Here is an 18,466-nt window from a genome sequence, read left to right as displayed (position 1 = left end):
GGGTGCAAAACAACCATATCCGGCCCCTGCTATGTGGGTGGTGTTTAACTCACAGTGATTTCTAAAAACTTCAGTTCTAATGCAAAATCTTGGTAAGCTCACATACATACCTGCATTTCTAACCTCTGGAGAAAGTAGAAGAGCTGGCAGCACTGGGTCCCACATTCCTCATGCTCGCCCCAGGCCAGCACAGACGCCTCACCCGGGGGCACTGCACACCTGGCAAGCCTTGGAGTTTGCAACTCCATCTTAGCCTAAAAGGAAGGTACTAGCTTGTTTCAAATCTTCAAAAAATTCCTGCTGAGAAAAGTTTGAAGGAATGCTTTTTGGCACCAGCTTCTCTGCTTTTCCCAACCACAGCTGCCTCACTATTTACTTGGACCAGAAAAATAGACTTTCAAAGAACGCAAACCAAAGGAATTCATAGGCAGTGAGGGCAACTCAGTTAAAAAGCAAAACAAAAGTGAAATAAAAGACACTTGGGTGGCAGAATGGGAAGTGGTCCTTTAGAAACCACATATAATCTATGCCAGGGTTTTGCAGCCTCGGCACTAGTGACATTTGGGACCTGATAACTGTTGTGAGGAACTGACCTGTACACGGTAGGATATTTAGCAGCATCCCTGGTCTCAATTTACTAGATGCCAGAGCACCCACCCATTCCCTGTTGTGACAACCAATAATGTCTTTGGACATCGCCACATGTCCCGCAGGGGCAAAACCACTCTGGTTGAAAACCGCCGATCTATGCGTAACTCCACCTAGAGGGCAGCTATGGGCTCAAACCATGTGACACCCATTCATATTTTCCCACTTGTCACAATGCTAAATTTATACCCAATCTCAGTTTCTGTTTTAAACAGAACAATATAAAAATGTTTACAAACTGTTGAGCCTTTATATATCAGGTTGAATTTTGGGCACAGTAACATTTTCCTTCAATTTATAAAGAAATGTGAGTCTGCCTATACCTATCTTTCTACCAAATTCCTAACTATAGGTAGGGGAATAAAGCAAGTTCCTTGAGTAAATAGCCTTCTATTTCTTCGTATAAAGTTGTTTTTTTTACTCCTTTAGAGGGGCCAGATCAGGTGTGGAACAGCATCTGATGATGAAGAGTTGTATGAATAAATGTATGAATGGAGTGTGTTTAGCATTCAGGAAAGACTCAGGGGACAACATAGTTGTTTTTTTTTTTTTTAGAGGACTAAACATGGTGGATGAAGAGACTTACTGGCCATCCTTCCATTGGCCAGAGAAAGGATTCAGGAGGAAATTATAGGAAGACAGTTTCGTTAGCAAATGGAACTGTTCAGCAATGGAATGAGTGGCCTCAAAAAAAAAAAAAAGCACCATTCACTGTGGCTTCCGTCTTGGTTGCTCTCTCTGCCATGCATCCCTCACTCTGGAGGAAGCCATGTCATGAGAAACCCTACGCAAAGAGCTATGTGGTGAGGAACTGGAGTCTTCAGCCAGCAGCCATGTGAGCGAGCCTGGACACTGATCCTCTAGCTCCAGTCAAGCCTTCAGACGACTTCAGCCCCTGCCGAGCTTGATGGAAACCACATGAACCAGAACATGAACCAGAACAACCAGGCTAAGATATTCCCAGAAACTGTGTGAGATAAGAAATGTTTGTTATTTCAAAAAAAGAAAACAAGTGTTGCCTAGATAAATGCATGTGGTATTCTGGGTGGGACCCTGGAACAGAAAAAAGATATTAGTGGGGAAACTGGTGTAATCTGAACAAAGTCTGTAGTTTGATTGATAGTAATGTACCATTGTTGGTTTCTTAGTTGTGATAAGTATACCAAGGTTATATAAGATGCTATCATTAGGGGAAACTAGGTGAGGGGCATAAGGCAACTCTGTATTATCTTTACAACATGTTTGTAAATCTAAAATTATTCCAAAATAAAAAAAAATTATTTTTCAAAAAGCCCTTTCGCCCAGGCACTGGATGTATTCAAGCGAAGGCTGAAAACTCATTTGTTAAGCATGTGAGAAAGTGGAGACTTGCAGTGCTCATTGGAGTACTTCTGAAACACACAGACTTGGGAGCTCAACTCTATGGCAAGAAGGTGACTCACAAGCCAGAGTTTCTGACCTGGTTGAAACCATTGAAATAATCTTCCTATTCACATCTCCCTGATCTGAAAGAAAACATGTGTCTAGGCCAATATAAAGCATCCATTATGTCTGCCATTCTGGTGTAGCATGTTTTCTGGAAAGGGAGTGGACAGATGAAAGGCTTGACCAGATTTATTTTTATGGCCCTGGTGATGTTTTCATAGGTGGCTGATTAGATTGTCTTAAGATACCTCTTATTTCTTGGGTTCTCTAAATCCCTTTTCTGCTTAAGTTATCCAGACTTGGTACTTATCATTTGCATCCAAGAACACTGATAAGTACAGAAATCTGCTTATTTTTCAAGTTCCTATGCCTATCCTGATAAAACAAAATGTTTTTTTTTTATTGAGATCACATTGGTTTATAACATTGTGTAAATTTCATCTGTACATATTTCGACTTCTGTACAGACTGCATCGTGTTCACCATCAAAAGTCTAGTTTCCATCCGTCACCATACATATGTGCCCCTTTACCCCTTTTGCCCTCCCTCTACTCACTTCCCCTCTGGTAACCACCAGTCTGTTCTCCGTATCTAAGTGTGTGCTTGTTTGTTTATCTTCTACATATGAGTCAAGTCATATGGTGATTGTCTTTCTCTGACTTATTTCGCTTAGCACAATTCCCTCAAGGTCCGTTCATGTTAAATTATATATATGAATGTGGATTAGGTGAGATATATTCTGTGGATGTTTTTTAAAAATAATTACTAAAACTATATTTTATCCTTTACTACAACTAAAATCCATCCTCTAGTCTCATCTACTTCTCCTTTTAGAGGGCTCTCAAGCTACAGACCTCCCAAAAATAAGGCAAGAAAGAGACTAAACCAGATATTTTATTTCCAGTTTGGAACAGGAGGTTTGTCAAAGAAGTAATAATGTTATTAATGGCCCTGGCACTTGAGGGCCATTAATTGTGCCCTTGCTCCATGTCTAGTGTTTTGCAATGATTAAAGTTAATTTGGCCTGGTAAGTCACCATTGGAAAACACATAGGGACTGATGAGAGCTGGGCAACCAAAACCCCAGTCAAAATCATATCCCAGGAAAGGTCGGGATGGATACTGGAGCTAGTTACTGCCATCACCATCCTCAGTGGAACGAATTCAAAATTGTTCCTGCTACTTTGAGTTGCTTGCTCCATATTCAAAGTTCAACCCAAGAAATGGAAGGGAGAGCAGCCCTGACAGAAAAGGGGGAAGTAGTTACCATGAAAATGGCCACCTCTGCTTTGTGGCAGCAAGCCCAGGACAGGGGAACCAATGGGACCAGTGCAATAGTCTGATCTAAGAGTTGAACCAGGATTAACCCCAGAGATTTAGGAGAAGAACCAAAGCAGGGATCTCTTCTCCATTCTAAAACAAGTATTCTCTATCCAGGGATGCTGTGCCACAGACCGTGATGAATCTCCTTGGCTTGGGAATATTATTTACACTATAATAGTTATCTGTTTAAATGGTATCTTCCTCCTAGAATGTGGGTTCATCTCCCATACGTTGATCTACTCATTGCTCCATCCATCCCTCCATCCAACATTGATTAAGCACATGTTGTAGATGAGACAGAGGTAGGTGTTATGAACCCAGATGAATGGACATTATTTTGACCTTTTAGAAACTCAGAGTTTAGTGCTAAAGACAGATACATGGAATTTCATTAAAGCAAAATGAAGAAAGACTTCAATGGAGACTTTTATGAGGTGGTAGGTCAGAAGCAAGAAGGCCATCCCCAACTCTGTTTGGGAAGGCCAATGTTTGAGTTCAGTCTTAAAGGATGAAGTTACCCTTACTTTCCTCAGGGGCCTTTGAATCTTGGTGGGGGTTTCCCCCAATAAATCTCATGGTGACTGCTTAGTCTAGGATATCTTTTCTTATCCTAAGCCTCTTAGTGTTTTATTCCTAGTTATCCAACCCTTTATCAAGCAAGCATTCTATTGGTGAAAAAAGATGAGAAAATTGCAAATTGCAAGGAGTGGATTGATAGTTTCCTTAGTGAGAACTAGGGCTCAAGAGAGGGACAAATAAGAATTCTGGAAGAAAAGAACCTACATGGAAAAAGTGAAAAACAATGTATTCAAGCCCAAATTGGCTCTACCATTCAGTCAACTTTAGATCTCACTACTATATATATATTTTTTCATGTTATTCTCAAGAAATCTTCCATGCGATAGACTGTTGGTTATTTAATCAAATATATAGGTTACAATTTCCATTTATATATCACCTTATCCTCAGCAATTCTTCCACAAATTTAATCTAACCTTGATTAAAATAGAAGGCAGGTAGAAGCAGGGTGATTGAGTCATTTTTCTCGGTATAAATCCCAATGAATTAAACATCATTTCTTTATCCTGCTAGCACCTTGTGATTTTTCAAAATCTGTTTCCAAAGTGTCTGTTTCTTGGGGAAGGAAATATTTATGGTATTCTTAAGCAATACAGATGCCTCTCCTTAGAACTGAGGCTCCTCAAAGTACTTGTGAAATGTACTAATCCCCACAGTTTACATGTTGAAGTGGTGGTGAAATTATCAAAGCTGTGGTCAGAAAATAAGAACATTCTGTGAGTCTCTCACTGTTGTAAAGGAGTCAGCTCTTGGAGGTCATCGTGATTCCAGCTGAATTAAACACTAAGAAACCTTTTCCATTTTATGTAAATTATTTTGGCAAGGTAATTAGTTCTGAATTTTTTCCTCAAGAGGAAAAAAAAAAAACCTTGTAGATTCTTGAACCTCAAAGCAAGTGTTTTTCTATTACAGAAAATCATTGAGATATTTGATTTGTTGAGCATGTCTTGTTATTCTATCAAAACGTGAGGTAGGGAAGCTGATTGCATGGCTTGGATGCCATGGGTTTAAAAGCTCAACTATGGTTTTTCCTTAACCGGGCGTTCTTTGTAATCACTGCTTGCTGTAATAACTGGTCATGATCAAATTATGCCCTAGAAGGATCTTTTCCTTGCTGTCATTTTTTCCACATTCAAGTGCTATGAATAATAATAATTAAAAAAAAGTTACAAGCTCATGTTCCAAAGGGGCAGCCCTGCTGTTATCTTTTCCTAAGCTAAGAGCTAATCTGTCCTTCCAGGTTTCTGAATTTGCATCTCTTACCCCACATTCCTTAAATCGAAAACAATATTTTTAACTTAGTCTAAGCAGGCATTGTATTTGCAGAGACAGAAATCTCCAAATATCAGAGCAAGAAAAATGGCTTTTGGCAAGTCATTTACTTAAGCTATATTTCTTCCCTGGAGCATAAAGGAAAGAAAGCAGGAGAACAAAAAGACAGAAATCACGTATCCCAAAGAAATGCCCTGATTGTTAACTCCAGGAAATTGAACTCCAAATTATGAGTTTCATCACTACTCGTTTTAAAGCCACAGCTTGTGGTTCAAGTTGAAAAGGTAGAGTCAGACAAGGGTGTCTACACATGGTGTGCTTTTTGACCTGTGTAAGGGGCTAATGCTATCTACTCTCTTTTGACAGATATTGTTTTATAATGAACAAGTAAGAAGGGAATCAAATATCTTTAAATCATAGACTGTAAGCCTTGGGAACGCCTCAAAATTTCTGCCGGTTGCTCCCATTAAAACAGCTCTCACAGATTCAGTAACTGAACAGAAGATGCAATTAGATGAAAACTATTAGGCTCCTCATGCTTTCCTTTTCCATTCTTGTTTTTTTGATTATTCTTTGAGCGATTTGAAACAATTCTTATAATATAGAAATACTATATAAATAAATGTGCTATGATTGAATTTTTGATCCATTCCATTCAATTTCTCAAATATTTCCCAAGCAGCAGGTATATGAAAGCACTGTGCTAGACACTAAAGTAAATAAATATAAGAATAGTTTCTTCCCTGTTGCTTGTTTGCAGTGACAGAAGATGACTCTGCTATTATGTACACCAAGAGTTTCTAATCTAAATTCATCTTTATCCTACCACACCCTCTCCCAATTTTTTCTTTCCCTATTTTGTTAGGTGCTCACTCTCCATGTGGTCATGCATCCTGGGATGAATCCTCAGCCCAGGCTCAGGAAAGGAATCTTAGGTCAGGCCAGTTCTGGTGATTACTTTCTGCTTGCCAGTACTGATTTGGACACTGGCAGGTGTTGCAATTCTAGGGATTGAGAAGGGAGGGAAGTATACTAGGAGGAAGCAGGGAAAATACTTCTTTATTATTAAAAAGATACTTGCTGAAAAGTCACTGCTCTTTTCTGCCTCTTCATGCTGCCATAGAAGCAGTGATGCTGGTGGCTGCTGCAGTCATTTTGTGACAACGAGGGAAGCCAGCCAAAGAACAAAGAGACCCACTGATTATGGCATAGAAGAAAGATGGAAGGCCACTGAATTAATGAGTCCTGGAACTAGCTTATCTGTGGGCCCCTTGTGAAGTAATATAATCAATTTCTGTATTATTTAGGCCACTTTTGGTTTGGTTTCCATAATTTGCAGCCAAAGCATCTTAACAGTGGATAATCCAAATCTTTGTTGTGGGATGTGTTTTTCTACTTATATTTGCACCAGCTGTGTCATGTAATGCCAGGTATCCCCAAGAAAGACATCCCTAGAGATTCTGAATTTGCGCATGTTGGGTGGGATCTAAGATAAGGAGGGTAAGAAGAGGGAGATCAGAATACAAAAACTATAAATATGTAAATAAGTAATGTCCTCAAAGATAAATATTGCTAAATTCTGTTACCAAACCAGATAGTAGTAATAAAGCTTATAATCAACCCAAAGTGGAGATTGACTTATTATTAACATCACATTTAATGCATAACTTACATTCCCGTAAACCGCATGGTAGCATCAGTTGTTTAAGTAACTCATAAAAATATTAATGTTTATTTCTAGTTTAGTGCCACCAAGGGAATTTATTACCCACTTTGAAAAAATATTTGGTCACATATAATATAAACACTAAAATATATGAGAGTAGCGAAGGTCTGATCATTAAAAAACACTCAATTATTGTGAAATAAAACTAAGATAGTTAAGAAATTGAAAGGAATAAGATGGTATAGTGGATCAACTGCATGGATAATAACTATAAATTACTATATCAAATTAATGTTAATTTCTCAAATCAGAGGCCAGCAAGCTTTTTCTATAAAGGTTCAGATAGTAAATATTTTCAGCTCTGTGGGCCATATGGTCTCTGTCAAAACCACTCCACTCTGCTGTTGTAGCACTAAAGCAGCCTTAGACAATACAGAAATAAATGAGTGTGGTTGTGTTTTAATAAAACTTTATTTAAAGAAAACAGGCAGTGGGCTGAATTTGGCATTCGGGCTGTAGTTTGACCACTCCTATCTTATGTGAAGACCTCTTAAACTTCTTTTCCAAAGCTTTCCATTTGTAAAAATTTTATAAACACCCACTAATTGAATTTTTAAATAATCTTGAGGGATTGATTTCAAATTATCTAGAAAGCCAGATTGGTTTTAAAAAAAAACACTTGGTATTTAATTCCAATTAATACTTATTTGCCCTTGTTTCACCTAGGGGGAAACAAAGAAAAAAGCAAAAAGGGAAGCTTCTATTCGTATTTCAAGGTTGGGACATTCTTTGTAATTATCAAGTTTACTTTTGGGCCATGATCCCAACAGACAGAATAGTTTGAAATCTTTGAAAGGTGCCAGAATTTTTCAGAAACTGCAGTGACAAAAGTTTTGTTCAAGATGCCAAAGCCTTGTGCAATAATAGTTGCTGCTCCAACAAAGATATATAAATACGTGTAAATGTGACCAGTAGGGACAAGACCTTGGATAGAAAACTGTATTGTCTGAGAACATAAAGAAAGCCATTTGTGAATACAAAGGCACAAAGTATATGGCTTAAAGAACCACATACTATCGTACTGGCCTGCCTGCTCAGCACCAGAACGGAATCAGACAGCGGCACACACTTGAGAACTTGACATGGTAGAAGCCCTCGGGAAGAGAGGAGATCATCTGAGAAGAAAATTACAAAAGACCCTGCAGGGAAACCTCTCTGTTCTTCCTGGCTTTTACTGGAATAGGTAGATGAGGCAGTTTCTTTCTACAAGGGTCACCAAAGGTAATGTGGATAGATGATATCCACTGCTCTGTCTTTTAATATAATTAATGTATTTGTGTTTTCTCTATCGACTGACTAGGAACTCCTTGAGGATATGGACTACTTTTGACATGATATTGTGGCCTCCATTAGAGGCTTCTACCTCTTTAGAACCTAAAGCCCCGCGTATCTACCTCCTCCAGGCTCTACGCCCAGCTTGGTATTAAGAGAGAGAGCAGTGAAGCAGCACAGGAAGCCCCTTGGGTGGCACTAAACAGTTGGGCTCTAGACAGAGAATGCTGAGGCCAAGGGTCTAGCCTAGGTTCATTTCTGTGGTCCTACAGAAAAAATGCCCCATCCACCTTACCAAGGCCCTAAGAGGCATAGCAAAGAACAACTTAACTCAAAGTTTTCCATACTGACATTTTTGTTCTTTTCTTCTTGATTGCCTCTTCTCCATTTCACCTGTCTTCCAAGACTGAGTTATTCAAACTGTGGGTCATAACCTATTAATGAATCATGAAAATTTAATGGGTCATGACAAATGTATTTTAAAAATGATATAGAATGAAATAGAAGATGATAGGAGAGAAGGTTATAGAGAATATCAAAGTATATCTCTGATAAAGATAAGGACCGTTTGGCTCACGTGTTTCCTGGGCTGAGATGCAAAATGTATTTCTCACTGTGGATGGGGGACAGAAAATTTGAAACCTACTGCTCTAAGACAAATAAACTTAAATCTGTGATGCATTCTCAGAATAGGCTGCAAACAAAATGGATTTCTTCTTTTATATGAAATAGTATTGTAAATGGCTTTGATAATGACATCAGTAGGTAACAGGGGCCTCAGGAGTTTTGTTTTGTTTTTGTTTTTTTTCCAACAAAGGAGTAGATTCTGTGGTTGAAGATTACTCTGGTGGTTTTAGGTGTAGTGGGCAGAATGGGAGAGAAGCCCTGAATTGAGGAAAGCAAGTGAGGGTCTATGGTTATAGTTACGGTGAGACGTGATGATGGAGTGACCTAGGATTGAGGGCAGATACAAGACAAAGTGATATGGTGATGATGATGATGATGATGATGCTGATGATGATAATGATGATGATGGTGATGGATAACTTTTATTGAGAGTATAAAATGTCAGGAGATGTTTTAAGCTCATCATGGTTATTACTTCATTTAAACCGCACATCAACCCTATGAGACCATTAATCAAAGTTGGAAACTGGGCACAGGATGAAGCAGCAGAGAAGCATTGATGTTGTTCCAAAATCATTACTGGGGATACTGAGCAAAATAAGAGAAAGGTGATTGATGCTCTTTAGAGAGATAGGGAAGAGTGAAGGAAGGAACTTAATTTTAAAGGCGAATATGCATGTATGCACACACACATTCATTCACTTCTCAAAGATTTGCTGAGAGTCAGTGGAGTATTGGGCAGTATACCTGGTGTTCCAGATTCACAAACAAATAAGAAATAGCCTTACCCCATGGGAAATCAGGATCCTTTGGGAAGATCACAGAAAAGGTGATTGTGGACACATAGAAGATACAACCAGCTCTGCAGCGCACACAATGGAGACGTTTGTTGAGGGCCTCTAAGCCCAGTGGTCATGCACTATTCTTTGATCACCCTGTTTGGTGGTGTTTGCTTCCTATCAGCATTTCCACCCACAGTGGAATTTGTGGATTTTATCCCAGGTTTCAACTTCATTTTTACTTACACAAAAGGCTTCGACAAACAGTTTGAGCACATCACCTGTTTGACTGGCCACTGCCAGCAAGAATAACATAGAAATAGGAAAGTTATATTTTATGTTCCGGGTTGTTACCTAAACACCCAAGCTCAATTTCCTTGCCTACCAGGCTGTCCTTATTTTTGAAATCAACATTTAAATCACAAACCAAAGATAGCTGCAGTGTTAGCCTACCAAGAATATCATTTTCTTGATTTCCTTGAATTGTTTACTTGGGTTTTACATTGCCTGAGGGACAATGGTGAGGGACCACTTCATAAGGAAGCCATATAATTGAGCAATTTTGAGGTGTCAGGGTACTCTTTTATTAGACTATTGTCCACATTTCCTTAAACCATCAGCTATTCCTCATTCCATGATACTGTTTTCAAAATACATAAGCAAAGCCTTTCTCAATTGTGATATTAGAAATTAACTGAAGAGAAAAAAAAGAGCACTAAAGAAAACATGAATATGAATTTCTCTCTTGTGGAACCATTTGGCTTTAAATGCTTAGTGTACAGTAATGGAGTTAAGCCATATTGCCTACACTAACCTGCTTTACTGATTGTGGCAGAAATCAGTCACTTTCCTTCATTTTACCTTAGACCAGAGGTCAGCAAATTTTTCCTATAAAGGGCCAGATAGTAAACATTTGAGGCTGCGTGAGACATACAGGCTGTCACAATTACTCAACTCTGCCACTGTCACGTGAAAACAGCCATAGAAAATATGTAAATAAATGAGCTTGGCTGTGTCCCAACAAGACTTTATTTACAAAAACAGATGGTGATCTGGGTTTGGCCAGCGGGCCAGTTCTCTAACCTCTGCCTTCAACTATTTGTATTAAAATGCTATCAAAATAATATTAATTGAGCCTAACACACTACCTGATATATAAATATACTCTGTTGATGTGTTTTGAATAAATGAAAAGTTCATGCAGGCCATTAAGTGTTGTTTAATTTCTCGACCATGCTCTCCACATTTGTTTCCTGGTTCTGCTGTTAAGGATTGGGCCATTTACAGACTAGAAAATTTGATCCAAGAGCCTATGCCAAGAGCAGCCTTGGACCAGGCAGAAACATTCCATGGTTGCCCCATGAAGCAATCTCAGGCTCACAGGGAAAATTCTACTGATAAATATGGTCTCTTCCACCGAAAGTTCTCCTGATTTCTACCACTAAAGATTTCTCTAGGCTCTCTATAGCATCTTTTCAAAATAGCTTAAGTTTAGAAGGACATTGAGGGTATTATGCAAAGTGAAATAAGTCAGAGGGAGAAGATCAAATACCGTAGGATCTCACTCATTAAGTAGTAGATAATAACAACAACAAACAAACACATAGAGACAGAGATTGGATTGGTGGTTACCTGAGGGGATGGGGGGAGGGAGGAGGGAGTAAGGGATAATTCGGAACATGTGTGTGGTGGTAGGTTGTAATTAGTATTTGGGTGGTGAACATGATGTAATCTATGCAGAAATAGAAGTATAATGATATACACCTGAAATTTATACAATGTTATAAACCAATGTTACTGCAACAAACAAAAAAAAGGGGTAACAAATTCAGCTTATCAGTCATCTTATAACATTTATGTAAATCTTATTAATTTTTAGTTTGTGTGTCTCCTGGCTGAATGGATATAGAGGGGGGATGCAAGAAGCCACAGAGATGATTCTTTTTTTTTTTAATGTAATGAAATGTGTCACTTTCTTTCTTTATGTTTTCTGGGTAGTGCCTTCCCAATGTAAAAATATATAAATATACAGTTATTTTGTTTTGGTGCATTTATACTTTCATTTTTTTATCTTCAAACCTTTCTTCCATATCAATTTATTCTGATGTAAGAAGGTCAGAATCCAGCTTTTTCTCCTCAATGATTGTCTCATTGTTACAAATACAATCATAATCCATCATTTCCTCCCTGACAAGAAATGTAATATTTATCATGTCACAAGTTCTCATATTTATTTTAGTTCATATCTGAACTCTACTGTCTCCCACTGATCTGCCTATTGTGAAGCAGTACAATCCTCTTTTAATTGCTTTAGTTTTATGATATTTTAATACACGGATAGGGATAATTTCCATGCGACCTCTTTTTCAGATTTTCCCCTGCCTACTCTCACATAATTATTTGCCCAGATGATGTTTAGATCATTTTAGTGATATTACAAAAAACAAATTCTGTTGGTATGTTTTTTGGAATTACATTCAGTTTACAGATCATTATGTCTTTTGTATTTATTCCTAACTTCCCTTCTTATCCAATTTAGATTCCATTGTCTGGGATTATAATCATTCCCTTGGATACTGTATTAGTATATTAGGAATACAATACAATACAATAGTTTCCTATTGCTGTTGTAACAAATGACCATAAACTTAGTGGCTTAAACAACTCAAATTTATTATCTGACATTTCTGGAGGTCAGAAGTCTGAAATGGGTCTCACTGGGCTAAAATCAAGGTGTCAGCAGGGTTGCATTCCTTTCTAGAGGCTATAGCAGAATCTGCTTCCTTGCCTTTTCCAGCTTCTAGAGGCTGCCTGCATTCCTTGGCTCGTGGCCCCTTCCTCTATCTTCAAAGCCAGCAACACTACATCTCTCTGACCATGCCTCCATAGTCATATCTCTCTCTGACTACAGCTGGGAAAGTTTCTCTGCTTTTAAGTACCCATGTGATTAGTTTGGGCTCTCCCAGATAATCCAGGATAATCTCACTATCTCAAGGACCTTAATTGATCACATCTGCAAAGTTCCTTTTGCCATGTAACATACTCACAAGTTCCAGGGACTAGGAGACAGCCATCTTTGCCGGGGGGGGGGGGGCGGGTATTATTCTGCCTACCACAGATGTATTCTCAACTGCCATGTCTCTCTCTACCTTCATTGAACTCAACTAGAAAATCTTAACTCCAGTGAGAGGAGATTTGGATTAACCAAGGCTGGGGAATTTAAAGTGCAAAATGGTGTGTTTTGCTGCCATGATGTTTATTTCGCAACTTAAATTCCCAGCTACTAACCTCAAATGAACTCTTTCGGCTGCCCTGCAATCCTGCAACAATCCTTGTCCATCAGCTCCCCTTTCTTCCACTCCTCTCCTCTCTCCTCAAACCTCCAGGACCTCCTTCCCATCTTTGCTCCTAGCAGATGCAATTGTTTCCTATTTTGCTGAGAGTGGAGAGGCAATCCGGAGTGCAATTCCACATGCTCTCCCACCATCTTCTAAATTGCCTGCATCTGTACCCATATAAGCCATGTCCACCTATGACTACAGTTCAAGAGTTCATGCTCTTGACTTGTGCTCTGGGGCCCACTCCTGCAGTCTGCTCTAGAAAATTGCCCCAATAATTTCCCAACCCCCCAATCCTCAATTCTTCCCTCTCTATGGTGAATCCCAGCAGCTGATGAATATGTTATACCCTTCATCTGAGTCCTGGAGGCACCAGTTTCACAGAGGGAGAGGGTTCTACAAACAGATACCCATAAATAAATCCCGACAATCATCCTAAAGTGACAAAGAACAGAAATGTGAGCTTGAGTATGTTTCCATTTTTTTATATCCACTATCTCATTAGGTTTGGTATCATTTCTTTAGGTTCTAGGCCTTGGCCACTATATTTTTTTTCCCGAGTAAATTATTCATAGAAACAGGGTGAATCTGACCCTGTTTAGAACCTCCACTTGGGGGTCTGCATGGAACCAAGTGACCACCCTCAGACCAAGGCTGCCACCATAGCACTCAGCACTGGCCATGCATTTGAAGGATCTCAGTAAATATTCGATGTCTATAATCATCTGCTGAAAACAACAGTTTCAGAACTCTTGGGTTATGCCTGTTTTTTTCCACCCAACCACACAATTCCTTCTCTCTTCCATAAGTAAAAAACTTATTGGTAAATCATTAGTTCCCATTTTGATAGAAAATATCAAAATAACTCCCTGTAGCCCAAATGTCTTTGAACATTTTGATAGAGCAAATCTTTCCCTGAATGTGCTAGGAGCCACATAGTCTCAGAAATAAGCAATGGAGACAGAGCTTCTAGCAGACAGGTTTTATAAAATTGTCTGTTTGGTAAAGGTTATTTATTTAGTGGACTCTTTAAAAAGCAGGAACAAAGAGAAACATCAAATTAACTGGATTTAAAAACAAAGCTACAAAGAATATTTGTTCCTTGATATCTTATCTGATGTACATTCAATCCAGGTTTCACATAACTTTTTAGAGTCTTCATTCCCTTCACTACAAATTGGGTTTGCCAACAACATTTCTCCTTTTTTTAGAAACTGAAAGAACATCTGTGCTTGTGAAAGAGAGACAGGACTCTCGGGCCCCACCTGGCCCCCCCTTGTGAGTTAACAGGGAGAGGAGAGCAGGCCTCATCTCCTCTCTACAACCAAACCAAGACAAGGTGAGACAGGACAAGTCTGTCCTAGAGAGAAGCAGCAACTGGCCTGACACTGATTAGTACTCATTTTTCACCAGTTGCCAAAGGGATTTTCTTCTTACTTGAGCTGAGAGTCTCTATGTGTTAGATTCACATGAAAACGTAGAACGGGGTAAGGATTTCCTCCTGGGAGGAGCTGGCTCTGGTTGTGGCGGCAAGCAGTGTGTGACGAGGAAGCCAAAGTAGCAAGGCATATGTTAGTGAAATGTGCCTGTCCCGTCAGCCCTTTGTCTTTATCTACCTCTCTCTTCTCCTGAACTCTTTCATGGCCTCCAGTAGAGCACCATATTCCAGCTTTAAAAAAAAGAGTGGCCCTAAGAGTCACCATCCAATGAAAACCTCTGCGTGGTCAGTGTTTTTGTGCTACTCTTTCTAGTCAACAAAACTGAGCCTCCTATCGCGGAGACGAATTGCCCAAGATCACATGTGGCGGGAGTGATGGGACAAGTCCTCAAATCCTGGTCTTCAGACTCCCAAGCCAGTGCCCTTTCCGTTAGCCACAGCTGAGCCATGAATACAGCACTGCCAGCACTGTTGTCGACCGAATGTGAGTACATGTTCGAGTGCATATCAAGGTTGTTCAGCTTCTGCACTTGGGGCCTGACAATGCTTGTGGTGGGGACTGTCCTGTGTATTGTACGATGTTTACCAGCAACCCTGGCTTCCACTCACTAGTTGGCAGTTGCATCCTTCCCCCAAGCTGTGACAACCAGAAGTGTAGCCAGACATTGCCAGATTTGACCTGGGGATGGAGGGCAAAACCATCCCTGGTTGAGAACCACATATCTATGTGTATACGTGTATATATATGACATGAATTATTTTATGAATAAATATTCATGAAGCATCCTCTCAACCCCCTAATAAAAGCCAACAAAGTGGAAGTTCTGCAGACACTAAAATCCTCCGAGGCAATCTTCTAGCTTTGAGATGCCTGCTCTCCCTCTCCTGCTTTCCTTCAAGTTTCAGGCACACCAGCCAAGGTCGCTTTTTATGGCGGGTTTACTCTATTTGTATAACTTCATAGCTTTTCATTCCATCTCAAATTACCTTTCTACTACACACTAACACAAATTATAAAGCGTCCTTATAGAAGACAGTAAACATTCAGAAACAGACTTTTACAGATTAAAGGATTTCAAATACATGCTTCTCCTCTTTACCAGAATCAGGATCTGTGTTTGTAAAAACATCAGACAACCAGGTCCGCACTGGTTCCAGTGTCATAGTGGTGACCCCAACATAGACTCGCCAGGTGAAAGACAAGATAAAAATGAGTTAACATTGGTATAATCCCTGAGTCTGGGTTTACATAAAGTCAAATGACAAGTTTAACACATTGTTAAAACATTCTTTTCAACAGGTTATTTTGAAATCATGTTGAGATAGACAGTTTTTCTTCTACGCTTTAAATTGATCTTTCTGAAACTTTTTAAATTGGTTGTTTTGAACATGTAGACTATTGAGATATACACGGCTTTCCTTTTTAATGCCCCAAGTTGATCTTGCCTTTAAATAAACATATTAGTTGACATGTCAGTTGTCCCGCCTGAACATGTCTTTCAAAATGGACACTAATGCCAGCCAACGACCAAGAAGCTGTAGTTTCCTTTCTGTGTTAATGTTAGGTGTGAGATGAGTTTGCAGCTTGTTGCTTTGGGCAGAGCAGATGTTGGACTTGGAGGTTGCCTGATGGAATAGCAAACAGGGCTTTACCTTTGGGAATGGTGATCTGACAGCTCAGGTCACAGTCCTGCTGCAACTGATAAAAAGCCACTTCCTGCAGCCGGGCTCGCTCCAGCTCTGAGAGACTCTGGATGGGGACAGACCTCAGCCGCACGCTGCGGCCCGACATGCTGTTCCAGGTGAAATCACCCTGCAGACCAAGGGAAAAACATCAAGAGTCACACAGTTCATCTACGTCTCACAAACTTCTTCCTCTCTCTTATTTATAAAGTCAAACAAATTTCATCTTTATGTTCCCAAATTGGCTCTTAATCCTTAAAATCAAATCCACTCTTAGTTAACCATGGATTTTTCTCAGTCAGTTGCAAACATCAATATTTCGAGTATCTGCTGGGTCACCTGATCCCACATAATGATGCACACGTAGGGCAAAGAGCAGTATGTGGAGAGATGCTTCAAGGGTCCTACTTCCTTTCTTTTATGGGAACACATGGGAACTTTTTGGTTTTGTATCTCAGTAGCAGGAAAAACTGCTGCTAATTGCCATCATGCACACTAGATATAGGAGGGTGAACGTGTATTGATAGCCTACTGTATACCAGCTGTGCCAAGGGCTTTTAAGTTATTCCCTCCAACAACCTTATGAAGTGGTTACCATTTTTGACCCAGTCTTATATAATATTTAATAATATAATAACATTATATAATAATATAATCTAGTATATTTATAATATATAACAATATATTATTATATAGTATATACTCATGATACATTATATTAATATTATAGTAATGTATAATATATGTAAATATAATATAATATAGATGAAATTGAGGCTTAGGGAAGTTAGGTAATTTTCCTCAAATCATAAAACTTACAAGATTTGGAACCAACCAGGACTCAAGGTAAAAAACTTATGCCCTTACACTCTATGCTAAATTATAGTAACTGAGTTTCTATTTACAGCACTCTAATGGGCTTTTTTGATCACAATAAGCACAGAGATATGATTAATAAGAACTAGATATATTTATAGAGACATCTGATGCTAAAATATTCCACATCAAAGAATCGAAGCAAAGAGTCCCACAATCCTGAGTTCATTTGCGTGCATGCATACACACTTCTAACGTCCACATGCATACACACTTCTAACGTCCACTGAGCCTGAATGGCTCTACCTTCGATGCAGGCAGTGAGAAAGTGATGGACTACGAAACAACACGTCACAATCCTCTGAAACTCAATGTCCCCTTACTGAGGAGGACTTCCTGTGAATCACAGATATCAGCCAGGGCACAACAGCTTTGAAAAGGTACCTATGGTTTCCTCAACAATTAAGAAATGTTCCAGGAGGAAGGAACAGTGCTGGCTCCCACAGGCACTGCCAAAGATTTGTTGTGGGTGTATGGAACACTTAAGGAATTCCATAAGACTTCACCATTCTCATCACTAACTTTAAAGAATAGAGATAGAAAGATTGGCCCCAGCAACTATTAAGACACCTTTGCTCCCTACTGGTAGCAAATCCCTGCCTAGAAGGTTCATTCCAAAGAGTGAATGGCACTATGTTAATTCTTTGATATTTTTCCTCTTTATCTGGGATTCCACTTATTCATTCATTCATTCATTCATTTAACAAATGAAGATATTATAGTCTAGTACGGGCAGAAAATGAACAAGGTAAGTAAAGGGTACAGTGTGTTAAATAACGATAACTTCTAGGGAGGGAAAAAAAGAGGGGAGGGTCTGGCAATGTGAATAAAGGACAAGGATTTACACCTTTAGATACAGAGGCAGGAAAGACCCCACAGAGAAGGCCACATTTGAGCAGGATTTAAGGGAAGTGAGGGCTTTCTCTTTGTCTGTCTTCACACGCATGAATTTGCATCCTGCAGATAGTGGTGAAGACTAACAGGAGCCCAGGAGGGGCTCAGGGAGCGTGATATGGGAATGGGTCTGGGGAGGGGAGTGAGTGAGCAAATCTAAGCAAAGTGGGCAGGCTGCAAGTCACATTTGGTGAACTGAAGAAAATTCTTCCAGGTCTAGCATATTTTGAATTTTTTTCTTTCTTTCTTTTTTTGGTATAACCAGACTAAGCACAAGTTTAGACAGTTAGGAGTTGGGGACTCAGGCCTTGGGTGTACCCATCACTCACACCCTTTAAGCTTAGGGTACCACAAGGTACTATATCAGTGAATTGCTTTTTTTCCCCCCAAATGGAAAGTTTCAGATGACTTGGTGACTTTTAAATATGATGTGTAGGCATCTGAGGGAGCCAACTGTTATTTGAAGTGTCAAAATGGAATTGCATACCTAGTCTTCAAAAGCATTTAAAAATGTGACCTCCAATGGGCTCAATTATCTATAGCAGGGGTTGGCTATCTTTTTCTGTAAAAGGCCAGATAGTAAATAT

At 39.4% G+C, this 18,466-nt stretch overlaps 1 protein-coding gene across 2 annotated transcripts in view; it reads right to left on the bottom strand.

The window, feature by feature from the left end:
• The window catches only part of LOC101407706 (rho GTPase-activating protein 6), a 251,028-nt gene that overhangs the window by 69,893 nt on the left and 162,669 nt on the right, over positions 1 to 18,466 (bottom strand). For both annotated transcript variants that reach the window (XM_087426519.1, XM_014791102.2), the window contains one exon: positions 16,080 to 16,239. In XM_087426519.1, coding sequence (XP_087282645.1) covers positions 16,080 to 16,239 — 160 coding nt within the window. The remainder of the gene's footprint in view (positions 1 to 16,079; positions 16,240 to 18,466) is intronic.

The sequence above is a fragment of the Ceratotherium simum genome, chromosome X (genome assembly GCF_057802395.1).
Source record: "Ceratotherium simum simum isolate JZ-2026a chromosome X, ASM5780239v1, whole genome shotgun sequence".
NCBI classification, from domain to species: Eukaryota; Metazoa; Chordata; class Mammalia; order Perissodactyla; family Rhinocerotidae; genus Ceratotherium; species Ceratotherium simum.
Note: the sequence above shows the minus strand (reverse complement) of the source record. Positions and strands in the feature narration are given on the sequence as shown.